Here is a 15,674-nt window from a genome sequence, read left to right as displayed (position 1 = left end):
GCGTTTCGTCGTGTGACATTTCCAATTTCGCTTTTTGCATCGAAAGAATGGAAACGTGTGATGGCAAAAGTAATTGGGGAGCTGCGCTGAATGGATTGCATCTCCCGGGTTCAAATCCTGGTGCCGACTGTACTGTCTGGGAAGAACTGTGCAACAAGCTGTCAGGTAAACCGCTCTGAATTAGCACACCACCACCACCTGATTTTTTTTAAAATTCCGTGTTAGCGCCGCGAAGCAACTGTGGCAATGAGCGGCGTACAGACATGTACTGATTGAGAGAGGAGTGGGGGAAAGGGGGTTTTTTAGGCGTCCTGGCCGACTTCAGGGGGAACTGTGCCGACATTTGTCTGGTAAGTCTTCAGAAAACCCAGGTAAAACCTCAGACAGCAGAGCCGGTGACAGGATTCGAACCCGTGTCACCTCCCAGTCTCAGCGTGGAAAGCGATCATCCTAACCACTATGCCACGGGAGCTGGTCACCACTTGATTGTCGGAGCCAATGCGCCGGTGTCTGCGTGGGATCTGTTCCAGTGGAGGCGTCAAGAATAAGAAAAGATCAAGTATCATCATATCAGACAAATCAATACATAAGCGATCTAACCATGATGAATAGTAGCTACATCGTATGGTTAAGTGCAAACGACCTCCATGCTACGAGTGATACAAAATATCGAAGATTATATACTGACAGTCATATACCACGAAGCAAACATGAAATTAAAAATTTGTTGCATTTTTCTTTTTTCACCCGAGAGTGGAGCATCGTGAATCGGGCTTCTCGTCAGAACTTTTTTTAACGATTGTCCGAAGATCTGACAACATAGCATAAACGCAGGTTGGCTGGTGCATGAAATCCATGAATCAACATGAAGATCCAAAACACAGCGCGAGAAGACACGACGGAAGAAGAGAGGACAGGACAGGCGCTGACTCCAACGAACAGTTTAATAACACAAAACCCAGTACGCAGGCGCACAGCCGCCAACCCAGTTCTCGCGCTGTGTTTTGGATCTTCATATATAGTCACCAACGTGCCCAACAGCGAGTCCTCTTGTCTTCCATGAATCAAGTCTGAGCATGGCAACGCTTTTTGTGTATGTCCGTGTATTTTGTGTATCCCATTCTCAGGCTTGTTTTATCATAGCGTAAAAATATCTGTAGATTTTAGAAATAATCTGTAGATCTGTAGATGTTACCGGAAATCTGTAGATGTGGCAACACACCACAGATGTCATGCCTCCCGGAATCACGACGTGATCACTTGGTAGGGTACGTGTTGACAGACTGCAGCCCTCGTTTTCGCCCACTGACCGCTTTATAAGAAGAGGGCAGTTTTCAGCGCCTCCTTTTTTTGAAAAAAACTTCAACCTATAGTCCGGTTTTTACGGTATCCCTTACGTTTAAAATTTCGGCAGTTCAACTTCCTCGGGCGAGAGCAAAGAAACTAAAGGGTGTTCATGGCAAAGCTGAGGCAGGATGCCAATTCATTTGTTTGACATATGGCCTGTGGTTGTCCAAAGCAATTACATCCGTGTAACATGCCTCTGCCTGACATAAAATTTTGAAATGAAGGTAACCACTCCAGTACTCCAGTAAGTGTAGGCTCACCTGAAAAGCAGGAAGCACGCTCATGTAAAAGTAAAGAGTAGGAGGTTTTAGCAGAAGAACTGCATGCCTCTCTTGCGACAGTTAATGCCACAAAAATTACACTAAAACCTTGGGCTACAAAATGGAAGCTTTTAGTGCAAAAGTCACATATTGTAAATTTTGCACGAATATTCGATATTCGATTCGACTTCAAATATTCCGATTCCCACACCCCCACATTTTATACTCAGATGTCATCATGATTACTTCGAAACTTACCCTCTTGATCCTTTGCACAACAGTAATAAAATTATTATTAACATTATTGTTATAATATTATTAGTTCCCCTACATGTCAGTGGTGGATCCGGTTGCCTCCAAAGCGAGGGTTTGGATTTGCCCCTGATGCATATCAAAAGTTTCAACTGTTGTCATTCCATGGTCTAGTGTCCATCTGGTTGGACACTTTGCCCTTCCCCGAAAAAAGTCCTGGGAATTCCAATGCTACTACGCAACCCTAATTCATTGTTGGCGGAGCACTATTATGGCCAAACGATGTGTCATGCTCTGGAAGTGGGCCTTGTTTCATCAAGACAATGTGGCCTTACACGTGCTGCAGTGGCAATGGCTTCTATCCACTCCTGTGACTTTCTTATGGCTAACCATACTCGACATATCTCACACCACTAAACTTCCATCTGTTCTCCAAGACGAAAAAGAAAATCACTGGTGTCCACTTTCCCAGTGATAATGACATCATTCATTTTTGGGAAAAATCACTGGTGTCCACTTTCCCAGTGATAATGACATCATTCATTTTTGGGAGGATCAAACTTCCAACCTTTTGTTTCCACAGGGATTTAAGCATTGGTGCATCACTGGGTGAAGTATTGGCTTCTGGTGAGGTCTACACTGTAAATTAACATCAGTTCATTCACATTTGCCACCCCTTTCTGGCTCTGGCTGAGAGCTTATTGGACATCCCTCATACGTCTAAATAACCAAGGAGATAAACCGTTTGACGTAAAGCACATGTTAGACACATCTGGGGGTTCAGGCCAGTTCACATCAAGAGTGCATTACGAAGTGTTCAAGAATGAAAAGCCAAAATGGAATTAGGTTTTTGAAGCATGCTTGCAATGCATATGGATATGTTCCATAAGACTGTGGGTGATGATTTAGAAAAAGATCATGTGTAGTGAGGTAACCAGAATCATACCTTGCAAATGATTTACACACTCAGTCAGTTATACACCACCAAACTTTTCCTGAATTTTGCTTGAATTGCCCATTCAACTGCATGGCTAGAGATTCTGACTGTTTTGCTTTCTCAGTGTTGTTGATGCTGGAAGTAAAAATTTGTTATCTCATGAAGACAACCTCAAAGTTTTGTGATGGGCAAAATAACTAGTATAAATTAAAGCGATAAACTGATCAATTAAATGAAATTAATTGTGTGTAAAATTCCCTCTGCCTTAACAGGCACCATTCAGTACGACAGCAGTGAGGCGTTTTTCTGCAGAGGCACTCGTTCGCAAGTGTCTCATTCACCGTGTTAAAAGGGAGAGGTAGATGCTCCACGTATTGTGCTCGACAGTGGTAATTGAAGCTGGAATCAAGCACAGTAAAGTGAACTGAGCAGCACATTGTGTGGTTCTTGAGCTGGAGAGATTGAGGCGTTGAGCTCAGAAGCATCTTGTTCCATGTATTTTAAGACAATGCTCACACTTTGGTTCCATTCTCTTGTAGGCTATTGGAAATGACATTTTATTTGCTCCAGAGGCATATAATATTGTATGTTTTCAAGCAATACATGTGAGGTAACACGTCTACAAAAATGCAGAAGGTTGTGATAGAAGCGAGGTTATTTACTTCTGATCACAGTAAAATGTCAACCAAAAAAAGGGGAATAGGGCATAAGAATATGTCAGCAAAGGGCTCACATAAGAAAATATTGCACAATTGTTATTACTACATAGTCTGCTCGCAAGAGCACCTACCTACCAGAATATATTTGGTTATGTGCTGTGGCAGGAAATAGGGCAGGAAAGGAAGAAATGGAGACAGTCTCCCTTTTTTTGTGTGTGAGTGATTGACTGGAGTTGCCTTGACGACCTTGGCCACGACAGTTCATTGGGTGCACACAGAGGTCATTGCGATTTTTGCAACGATTGTGAGTAAAAAGCACCCATGGAAACACGGTCTGGCACTGATAAATATGCACGTATTCTCTGGAAGATAAACACAAAGGGCAGGTTAGCACTCTCCTCTTCATGCACCTCAGAGAAATCACATCACTGCACACACCAGTTCTGATTTCAGCTCTTCAGGAGGTATTGCTGTTGTGGTACGAAGGTGCACCTTCTTGCAGCTGTTTTAACACCGGTCATTCACCAAACCATCTTATTTGCCACCACACCAGTCAACGTCGCTCAACCCCATTAGAGAATGAAAGATGTCTTTCCGTTGCAAAAAGGCAGCTCCATCACAAGTCTGTTTGGCTCCCTTGTGCTAGCATGTGCAGTTTTTGCAAGAATTCTAGTTCTAACTTTGATGGTTTGCTCCACCCCGGAATATAAAAATAGTTTGTGTGCAAAACAAGAAAATAGGAAGTTACAACATAGTTCCCATGGCAGACACCAGATGGCACCACTCGACGCCACCCGGTCGCCACTGCTAGAAGAGAGAAGGATGGGGAAGGAATGTGTCCTCTGCTTCAGGCTAATGCCTTTGCACAGTGGAAATGTCCAACAAGGATGAAAACAGTGATTTCAGTTCCGATTTATCAGGGAGCACTACTGTATCTGTCCTAAACAGGCAAATAAAGGCCACAAGTGCCGCATGCAACCAAAGTGGTGGAAGAGAAATGTAAAAAAGGCAAGGAAAGATGCGGTAATGTGAGCTGTGCGAACTCATCAACACTCACTTTGCATTCTATATTATTTGCCTTGATCCATCTAACGATTAGTTCATGACCTTTCAGGAGCAGTCATATTACAACTCAAGAGGACAACTCCAAGGCACAAAAAGTTTTGTGCCGGTAAACAGATGCTCTAAAAAACTGAAAAGCGCTGTCCAAATATTCAACGAACAGCAAAGTCTGCTTCATGCAAGGTCCTGGACTCTCAATGACTATCGCAAACAAAATATCACACTCAGTGGCCAACTGAAAAATAGAAGGACGTTAAAAAAACTAATGCACTTCAGGACAGACAGTGCATATGGATACACGATGTAAGATTGCGCCCATTTAATGAAAACATGAACATGTGTAAAGTGTTTTTCTGTGGGGTGCTCAGCATTACAAAACGCAAAGTCGAGCAGCTGCAAAAGAAAATGACAGAAGACATGGAGCTTCCCAATAGTGATTGTGACTGTGATTGTGAGTTTAGTTTTAGTGAGTTTAGGCGCAGCGACAACTGAGATCATAATGCGCCAAATATGGTGATGATACATGAATGCATTAAGTTAAGAGTGTAGTGATTAAATTAAAGACGGAGTTGTATAACTACAGTTCTGTGTAAATCAGAAAGTAAAACTTCCTAATGGTAGGGGAAAGCCCAACCAACATGTGAACAAGTTGATGAGGATGTGAAGCAGCTTATCCTGCAACACTGTGAATCAATACCACATCAGCAATGGCACCATAAACGAGGGTCAACTGATTTAAATTTCTTCTGTAATCTAGAACTTGACCTGGTTACAATGTACCACCGTTTTGTGAACTATTACATAGCGGTGACTGCACTGAAAGTCAGCTCACTGCATCCTCCATGTACGTGAGGTACTTAAACAGAAATGTAAATTTTTCTTTCAAGGCACCACAGATTGATGTCTGCAATGTGTGCTATAAAGGGGAGATTTGGCACTACACGAGTGACCTCCAGGGTCACAAAGATAAAGTAAAAGGGCACCGGAAATACAAGGAAACTTTGAGAAGCAATCAGGATGCATTAGTATATTAGAATTCGACTATGCCTAGAACCTTCCAAAGATTCCAGTCACAGAACAGTTTTATCGAAGGCTGCTGTGTCTCTTTCTCGTTGAACGTGCATATCCACAATGCTGGAGAAAGCTCCTCTCCAGAAAACTCAACACTGAATTCACCACCTGTACCCCGCTCAAGGATATTTGTATTCTCAGTGTGACAGAAACTTTGGAACCTACGGAAAGCAGAAAAGAAAAGCTGAACTAATTGAAATGCCACAGATAAGAATATGGGAGGAAGATCTCACATGCAACTGCGCGAAAAGCTGGACAGAGGGAAGAGACACGTACACACAACGAGCACGAACACAAGCTGCTAGAAGATAGTGCTGCAGCAGCCTCGTTTGTCTGCAGGCCTCAGAGTGGAGAATGCGAGAGTCTCAGTCTGTGAGAACGTGACGGGGGAAATATTCCTACCGCCAAGGAAAGGTCTATTGGCATGTAGGATTGCCTGATGCTGAAGGACAAGAGCCAGGCTGTGCACTTTGTGAGAGCAAGAAGACCAGCACACGAAGGAAGGTTCATGAAGAGACATTGAAGAGAAGGGCCTAAAGCAGAAGAAAGTTAAGGCAGTGACTTAAGTCAGTGATGTGGGCAATGTCGTACCATCTTGCACACAACACTGCCTCAACTCTTCCATATGTTATGATCCACGCAATGGAAAGCATTTCAGCCGCTGATTATGAGGAAGCATTGAAGAAAGTGGTTCGAAGACACAATAATATGACAATTTCAGCACCTGTCTACGTACTGTATCGGCCCACAGCAGTGGTCGCATGTAACGACTACAATGAAGACTCATCGACTGTGTACCCTTCCAACACAAGGGCAGAACTGTCAACTATTTGTCTGCGTGCAACAAAACCGCCCGTAGTAGCACGAGAGGAGGCTAACGACGTCCTCCAGCTAGTTTGCTCATCAATATACATCAAAATGCATTCAAGAGAACATTTATTTTTGTACATAATGAAATTATCTGTTCTGTACTTATGTTTCGAATGGGTTCCATGCAAAAAGGGGATAAGTGGATGTTATGGTCTCTCCCTTTTCCTGGAAAAACAAGGAAGGCTTATTGCTTCAAATGAGCATGCATTCTCATGCATGCATTCTGAAGCATTCTGCATTCTGAGCATGCATTCTGTCTGAAGGCTTCCAACGATCATATTTAAGAGCAATGTTGTCTTAATCTTCAGTCGAATGCATAACATGTATATTCGAAAACTTCAACACTATTTTGCATGTTTTCTGTTCTTCAGACTTATCCCCTTATTGCACCCATAGGTTCAATTACTGTGACTCATGTTATATGCTGAACTGTTTGTTACTATAGTAAGGACATATGCATTCAAGCATTTTAGTGGCTGTTAAGTTACTACATCACTTTTGAGCAAATAATTTTGTTACAAGTGTTCGAAACCAAACCAAATCTTGTTTTTTGCTGTGTCACCAATCCCTATTGAGGTACTAGTATAATCGACCTCATTGTAAACAGACGGATAAGGTAACCCAGCATAAAAAAGTTACATTTGTGCATTGATTGTTGTGTTACTCTTATGTGTACCAATAATTATTCGTATATCATCAAGGCTTTGGAACATATAAAACCACAAGTGTGTATGACCTTGTGTATGAAATGTATCGTGTATGGCAATATACTAGAAGATGAATTATACAGCTTTGGAGCAAATAAAACATAATTTCTAATACCCTACAAAAAGATGGAGGCAAACTGTGAACATTGTTGAAAAATGCACACCACTAGATGCTGAGCTTCTGAGTTCAATGCGTCAATGCTTTCAGCTCAAGAATAACACAACGCATTACCCATCTCTCTTTACTCTGCTTCATTCTGGCTTCTTTTCTGCAGCAGTTCTGCGCAGAATGTCCAAAATCAATGTACCAAAATAAAGAAGGCTACAAATTTGTTATGCATATGCACCAGAAAAGACTTGAGACATACCTTCGCAATGACTAATATCGCTAGAGCCAACCCAACTCTGCGCCGTATTTCTGGTTTATCAGAAGGCCATAGGTAGGTAAGCATTTGGCGAAGGATGGGCCATGTACCAACACTTTTAGCAGAGATCCCAACCTGGACTGGTAGAAGGGTGGATGCTCCAGGGTGGAAACACTTGAGAGCTTTGTTCAACTGAACATTCCTCTGCAAAAGCTGCAAAGAACACATCAACTGAGGCCATTTCTACCAAGAGTACTATTCACAGCTTAATCATGTTTGCTGGAAGGACTAATTGTTACGCATACAAACAAGAATATCTCAGGGCACCTTTCTTGTTTAAGTTCCCTTCTGTCTCAGAGCAAGAACACTGCACAGCACAGCAAGCCCCAGACCGAGGCACACGTGCACAAACGTTGAGGCTATTCCTCAGTGCTGTACTCCATAGCTTTGCCAGTGCTGAAAGAAAGAGATAAAACAAGGACAGTACCGTGTGCAAAAAGCACTACCAAAGCTACAGAGTATAGCACTGAGGAATAGCCTCAACGTTGGAACACATAGTCAGCATGACACAAATAATCAATACAAGCACCATTTCAAAGCAAACATCAGTTTAGGTTCCACATGTTCACACAAAAGGTGTTGTTTAAAACTCTAGTCAGTAGATATGGTAGCTCCCAGTAGAGCCACAGTTACTTTGACACCAGCACATCTGTTGCATCGTTTGTAATGCCAAAGAACCTGCAATGTATGCTTTCCTTCTGAAGAAAGACGACAATGTACAGAGGCCTTGGATTGGTCTCCTTCAACCATCTCCCTTCATGATAGGACCACCGAGGGAGTTCCTTGAAAGCATAAATTGCAGGTTCTTTAGTGTTGCTGTCAAGGTAATGTCATTCCAGGAGGAGAGATCCTCATTAATAACAGGAAGGCATGTTTCTCATTGTACTTGTCCCTTGTGACATCAAGGGCAACTGAATATTCCTTAATTGTATTCACAAAGAGCAGCAAAGATGCCCTGAGCTGTGTGCATTACGAGAGTTGCAGTCGCAGAGGTGCATCTCCGCCAGCAGAGAGTGTATCCCAAAAGTGGGAAAGAGTGGAGCACACAAGAAGGTGGCCGACACCACGGAGACAGGGAAGCCGAGTAACACACTTTGACGAGAAAACATCAGAACATCAGTTCTCTCATGTTCAACACACTTTGTTCGCGCAAATATTTTACGTGTTTGCTTTAACAGCATGCAAATGTGTTCTAAGTACGTTGTGGTGTTTTTGCAACATGATTGATGTACAAACAACAGTTTGAATAATTGAACAGTCCGTGGAAGCACATGACTAGGAGCTATGCGCCCACTTAAGCCAATCGCAGACGATTTGTGGACATAGTCAGCCTGCAGGAGTTGACCTGCCCCAAAGGAGAGAAGCTTCTTTTGGTACTGTGCATATTACAACATGACTCCAAGGTAGGCCTGATAATGTGTATGTGGTGTGGTGTGACTCCTCGGAGCATCAGACCACATGCCAGATTCTTATCACTGTGGAAACTACTGGCCACAGTATGTCCACAAAATTTATCACTCACAGCATCGCAATACCCTCCAATTACCTTTTAAAGGGACTATCGCACCCGGAAGGGTGTGTATGAGACGGTAACGTTCAGCATCGTTTCACAGTCAACTTGGCCGAGTTTCTTTTCCGAAAACAGCGTACTCATTAAATAAACAAGTTTTAAGCCAGAATGACGTAAGCCGGGCACACGAATGGGGGTGCAGTGCAGTGATTGTCTCCAACGTCGTCTGCTTCGCGTTCGCACTGCAACATACTAAGTAAAAAGACGTCAGTAAATACGCCTACTTTCGCTTACCAGTGTGGGTACTGACATGACCATGTTTCGTGGAACACGGTGTTAAGCTCCTGGCTGTACAAACACGTACGTGCATACGATGCACGTACAGCATTTCAAGAGCTGATCTCAGACCTCTCTGCGACCTGGGAATGCCATCCATCAGTCCCACCCGATGGTCGGACGGCAAGGTCTCTGACGCTCCCTGGTTGGCCTTGTCCGCATCAAAGGGTGCTTACTGATTGGTCTTGTCCAAGTGACTTTTGCAGAGAGTGAATTCCGGAATGCTCTCAACATCCGTCGTCTGCTCTTGTCATCCATTACATTAAATTGCACGGAAACAACTCCACTAATCCGCAATTTTCAGCGTCATTGTCGGTGAGGAACGAGGAGTAAAATGGCACTGTAGTTTTCGAATCGACCGCAATGGATGCGATAGTCCCTTTAAAGTAGCACAGAAGTCATTTTTAACACCCAGTTTTCTTCCTATAAAACTGTTAAGTAGGCCAGCAAGGTGCACCATGCGAAGTAATTTACACCACAGGGTCATAATTATCTCAGAAATTGAATTTAAAATACGCCGCTAAAAGCGACCGCGCGCAACGGTGGTGAAGAGCAGTACCAGTCTGTGATCTGCCTGGAACCTCGCGCTGACGCTATAAGGAGAACGCTCGCTGATTGGCATAGAGAAATGTTGTCTGCTACTCCGCTGTCGTCTGCTACTCCGCTGTTCGGGGTTCTGATAAAGCCTTTCTCCTTGGTCGGTAATGCTTCGGCCGCTCCTTCTATCCCCAATTCTCCGGGAAAACTGGCAAAACAGGTTTACGGCAGCAAAGGGACAAGGCGCTGACCCCCACTGACCGGCAAACCAGAACGAGTCTCCTTATGCCGTCATCGGTGACGTGCCATCATACCTACTCATCCTCGTTATATGTAGCTGGAGTGGCGAGTTAAGGTTGTCTTAGAGAAGACAAAAAGACAGAAAGAGGTGTTTACAGACAACACTCTGAAAAGGAAGGGCAAAGGGTTGCAGTTACTTCTTCCGTATGGTGCAGGCTAGAGTCACTAAATAAGCTACGCTTCAGAGTATCGACACTGAGCCGCCATGTTGTTTCGGATGACCTTCAGCGCCATCCATTTAGCGCTCTTCGAAGTGCTGTCTTCTTCCACTGCTGAACTTCACCTTCATCTATTTCTACTGCCAAAATAGAGGTGGGGCTGGAGGTCATCCGAAACAACATGGCGACTCTTTTTGCCTCAGTGTCGATACTCTGAAGCGTAGCTTATTTAGTGACTCTAATGCAGGCAAGTGTTTCTTAATGTTCTCTTAATTCCAATTTGTAGATAATTAAACTGACTCTTGGATCCCGTCAAAGTCATGCGTATTTCAGTTGGGAGAAAAAGCTGAGTAAGTCAAACATGTGAATATGCAAAAGATTATTCGAACGAGACCGCCTGGTCGCGCCCGACTGCACATCGGCCCGGAAGTGCATGGCAGTCAATGATGGCCAGTAGTTAACTACAGTAGTTAGGTTACTGCAGGCGCCAATTACTTCCGATTTTGCCGCAAGCTTTACGGCACGATTGTGCTTCCGACTTTTACCTTGAGCTACTTGTTTGATGAGAACGGAGGTGCAGAGCAATTGCGCCGTGCATGTGTACTAAATCTTCACTTTTAATGCTTGTCTAGTGAAGCCTCATTTGTTGTGAAATAATTCTGTAACTTAGTTTATCACGTAGGCGCAGAAAGAACCCACCGCAAGCTTTGTATTTGATGATCTTAGCGGCCTGTGTAATACCTTGGTTACCGTCCTGGTGTGCACATAACCGCATAGGATGGCTACGTGGTCGATCATCGTGGCTAAGCGAAAATATTTTACGGTCCACAGTGGTGCAATCGGCAGCCAAAACAATATCTGTGTGTGGCGCACTGATCTGTGACGAAGGAGCCTGAGTGTAAATCTCGTACATGGTCCATCGTATGTTGTACATACCTTTATAGCTGAAGCTTTCACTCCATAGAAAATATTTCCGCAATAAGCTCTTTTATCAGCGCATAATATACAAGGGGCAGGCAGTGGATTTTACGACAGTATGTGAATTAAGCGACGTAGGCACAAGACTATATTTTAAATATCATTATCACTGCTTGTGATTCATATTTAGATGTCCAACAACACTACAAGTGATTGGTGTTGATGGACAACGTTAAGTAGTTATAGACGTAGTTAAAATACATTGCAGTAGTTAAAGAAGTAGTTGAACTACTAGTTAAACTACTCCATCGCAAAGTAGTTAGTAGTATAGTTACACTACTGTAGAAGTAGTTAGCAGCCATCACTGATGGCAGTACACCAGCAGGCACGATGCTTGCATGTCAGGGGACATGTTTTCTAATTACTTTTAATACCATTGCTCATAGAGGCAATACTTGTGCCAGAGGAAAGAGAAGCAAGGAACGAATGACGTGCGGAAACATGACTGGCAGAGAATGACACTGCTCACCCATTGTCAGCAAAGCAAGTAAGTCTCCCAGTTTTAAAGGAGCATAGAAGGAACGTCAAACATATGTTTTGTTGTCAAGTGATATAAACATCCTTCCTTCCTTTCTAGAACTGTCACGCAAAACATATCCTTTGGGAAATTTTCTTAATTTAATTTTCTAAGCTTCCTGAGAAAATTAGTTTACAACAGTGCATGCAGCAGCGATGATATTCCCAGCTCCTTCTGGCATGTCAGATTATCGAGACACTTTTATTGGCTGCTGATAATCGTCTGCTACGACGAGGGAGCAAGGCGATTGGTGTATCAGGCGCGAGATAGACAGCCCCCCAAATACAACTGCAAAAAAAGATGGAAAGGTGAGCAGATCACTATAATGGGTGGAAGACGTGACATCATAGACTGACAGCCGAAGGAAGGAGCTTTTCTGACCCTTGGGATTGAAATCTCTCTTGCACAGTAGGACTGCACACTGCAGTCATACTTTTGTGCGAATATGTGCCCCAGGGCTTGGAGTCATAGTTTTTACTCTCGTGGCTAGCATTCTGTAGGGACCCGTTCTGTAGACCTATTCTGTAGACCCTTCCTGTTGATTACACAGCCAACAACAAAAGATTCGTGGACGATGCACGATATTTTTTCAAATTGGGTTGGTGATACTATTTGCATATTCTGCGTTGGCGATTGGGTTGGGTTGCAAACGATGTTGATAGGATCACACCTGAAGAAATGAATCCAGGCACGAACGGATTATTTTCTAGCTTGAGATGTTTTGATGCTTGCCTGCACATATATACAGCGAAAGCTCGTTAATTCACACCCCACTAACCCAAATTTCTAGATAATTCGAACCAGCCGCCATGGTCCGGCCCCACTGCGTACACGTCATTGTGTAAAATAGCCCATTAGTAATTCACACACAAAATCGGCTCCACTTTGGATAATTCAAACTGCGTGCAGAGTTTCCCAGGATTCTGTCTCCTCAGCTTCTCTGGAGAAAGAGAAGTGGCGAGCAAGATGCCACCCATGATTTGTGAATTGATACAAACGCATGCTTTCTCCCCTCCCACCGCTCTTGTGCACACGTGCTTGCACCTTGCCTTGCAGACTTGTCTCATGTAGCCCGCGTGCAAAGTGTGCCCCATAACGTCTCTTCTTCTGCATCGAAGATTGCCAAGACACTCTCCGTCACATGCAACCAATAGAACAGAAGCTAGCGGTGCTCGGTTTTTGATGACAGAAACAAAAACGATCACTTACTTTTCCGAAAAATAAGTGTTGAAAGCTCTAGGCGCTGGCCTAATAAGGCCATTTACGCCGATTTTCTTTGCTCTTCCTCGTATTAAAATTTGGATTACTATTCGAATTAAACTTTGTTTAGTTCAAACTTTTTTTAGTGTCCCCATGAGACTCGAATCAACGAACTTTTACTGTATCTTAGAATACAAATAAGCCTCTTATATCTAACCTACACTGTGTGAGCCTGACCATGCAGCAAGATCTACTGAGCCATGATGCCTCTCTGATGCAGGAATTACGCACCGCCACTGCATCACGCAATCATACAGAGCGACTCCCTTTAGTTCAAACCCCACTTTATTCTAACTGATCTTCTGTCCCCTTCGGATTCCAATTAACGAGATTGCGCTGCATTTGAACCTTCTGTTGGTGTACGAATATCCCGTGTCTGGTTAACCACTCATCATCATCATATTTTCTGGGGATGACCAGGGAAGGGTAACAGTAATGGTAACGGAAACAGAAACGGTATATGACAGAAATTGGAGATGGTAACGATAATGGAAACGGAAATGCATACCATGGTCCTCCATTACCGGAAACAGAAACAGAAACGAAAATTATCGTGTGGTATTGAATTCGGGTAATGGCTATTCCTGTTGTGCGATGGAAGTTGAGTGACTTTCCATTCTTGTTCTTGTATTTTGATGACTCCATTCCCTGTAATGCTCTACATAGTATACGAGAGCATGGAAAGAAGGCACAATAATAATAATGGAGCTCGAGGGTGCATGCCTTGTTTACCTCGTCCCAGTCCTCGGAACTCCATGACATCAACACGACTATACTCCACCATAGCACAAGGATGAGAACCTACAATTTTAGTTACTTATTTCGTACTTTTTTTCATTTCACCGTGACCATGGCAGTATAATTTACTACTCAGAGCGTCCGCTTATGAATGCAACATTGGATGAAGGTTACGCCCATCTTGAGTTTCTGGACTCCGAGTGACCAAGGACATGTTCCTACATTATTAATTTTAAGGCTTGCAAGATGTGCGCATCCCAACGACGCAAAATTACTTGTGCAGTGTGTACGCGTGACACCGAAGCAGCACTTGGGCAAAACAGGGTGCTAATAGAGCAGGACGGGCTGTCCTCCCGCAGCTCTGTAACAGCCGTTCCATTACCGGAAACAGTAACGGAAACGTAACGCAAACGAAATTGAAAGGCCGGTATCAGAAACGGATAACGGAAACGAAAATATAGCAGTAACGAAAATGGAAACGGTAACTAAAATACGTCCATCATCCTTCCCTGGGGATGACTACAGTTTTCTCAGGAAAGCACCTCGTCATGTCGGGACTGAAAGAAGACAACCTGAATTTATAACCTATGTGCAGAAGTTTCAACTGCTATTGAGAAAGCTAACATTGTCCAATCAGAGCAGATACTCTTATGGCGTTGCATGGCACACGTCAATTTAGAAACCCTCCAAAGCATGTCAACTCAGCAAGTCCTAAGGCGGATTCCACGACTTGGCATTGTGTTCTCTGAAGCGTGCGACCAATGCCTACAGGGCAAGCAACCACGACTGCGTACTTCCGTTCTTCTAACAACTTTCATGCACTGCATGAGAACACAGAGTTCATGCAGCCGAAAGTTGTTTGTTGAAACAACGTGGCCTTTTTCACTCACTCATGTGATTGCTATCCTCCATTAGACCACTTCTGGAAGTCTCAGTGCTCCTTGCACATGCGCTGGATTCTGGGCATTTATTGTCACGGGGGAAGGGAGAATAGCCCTTCACGTTTCGTTTTTGCTGGACCTGAAACGTCGCAGACTATGGACCAAGAGAGGGGAATCCGAAACAGTTTGGAGGCCCTTTTCCTTCTTTCCAATACACAAGTTTCCGCAGTTCACAGTGGCGCTCAGCACTTTGAGAGTTTCTGAAGTCATCTACAGTAAACCCTCCTTATATCGAAGTCACTTTATTCGAATTATCGCTTTATTCGAAGTACGGTGAAATCCCAGTGCATTTACATGTATTTACAACCAGATTATTCGAAGTCGAACTCCGCATATTACGAAGCGCATGCCCGACGGTAGGCTGCTGGTCGCCACCCAAAACATTCCCGAAAGCCGCATTACCCTCTTTTTCTTTATTTTCTCCAAACACAATCACTCATGCAACCTCTTTTCCTTCCGTACAGCGAAGAGTGGGAAAGTAGGACGCACGAGGATGGTTCGTTGACATGGGCGGGAGAAAGAGGAGAGAGAGGGACCGGTCATGTGGCCCTAGCACGTGAGAAGATTCACCGTTCTTCCGTGGATGGGTTTGTTTGAAGCAGTTGAATTTCAAGACGATGAGGAATCTGAGAGCCTGTACAGAAGAGTGCACGATCTTGTAGGACAAGAAGTGGAAGATGATTTTGATACCTTCGCGCGGGCGGACGCAAATGTTCTTGTTGTCACTCCTGTGACGGTCGCCAAAATTGTGGATATTATCGTCAGTTGTCGGGATCTCGACGATGGAACTTCGGACGATGATTCAGAAG

At 43.8% G+C, this 15,674-nt stretch overlaps 1 protein-coding gene across 4 annotated transcripts in view; it reads right to left on the bottom strand.

The window, feature by feature from the left end:
- Positions 1 to 15,674, bottom strand: part of LOC135388563 (iron-sulfur clusters transporter ABCB7, mitochondrial-like) — a 281,999-nt gene that overhangs the window by 249,185 nt on the left and 17,140 nt on the right. For 3 of the 4 annotated variants that reach the window (XM_064618184.1, XM_064618182.1, XM_064618183.1), the window contains one exon: positions 7,534 to 7,743. In XM_064618184.1, the coding sequence (XP_064474254.1) occupies positions 7,534 to 7,743 (210 nt within the window). Of the gene's footprint in view, positions 1 to 7,533; positions 7,744 to 7,857; positions 7,971 to 15,674 lie in introns of those variants that run through there. The other variant, XM_064618185.1, reaches the window with a different exon arrangement.

Source organism: Ornithodoros turicata, chromosome 3 (assembly GCF_037126465.1).
Source record: "Ornithodoros turicata isolate Travis chromosome 3, ASM3712646v1, whole genome shotgun sequence".
NCBI classification, from domain to species: Eukaryota; Metazoa; Arthropoda; class Arachnida; order Ixodida; family Argasidae; genus Ornithodoros; species Ornithodoros turicata.
This window is presented reverse-complemented; position numbering and strand designations above follow the sequence as displayed.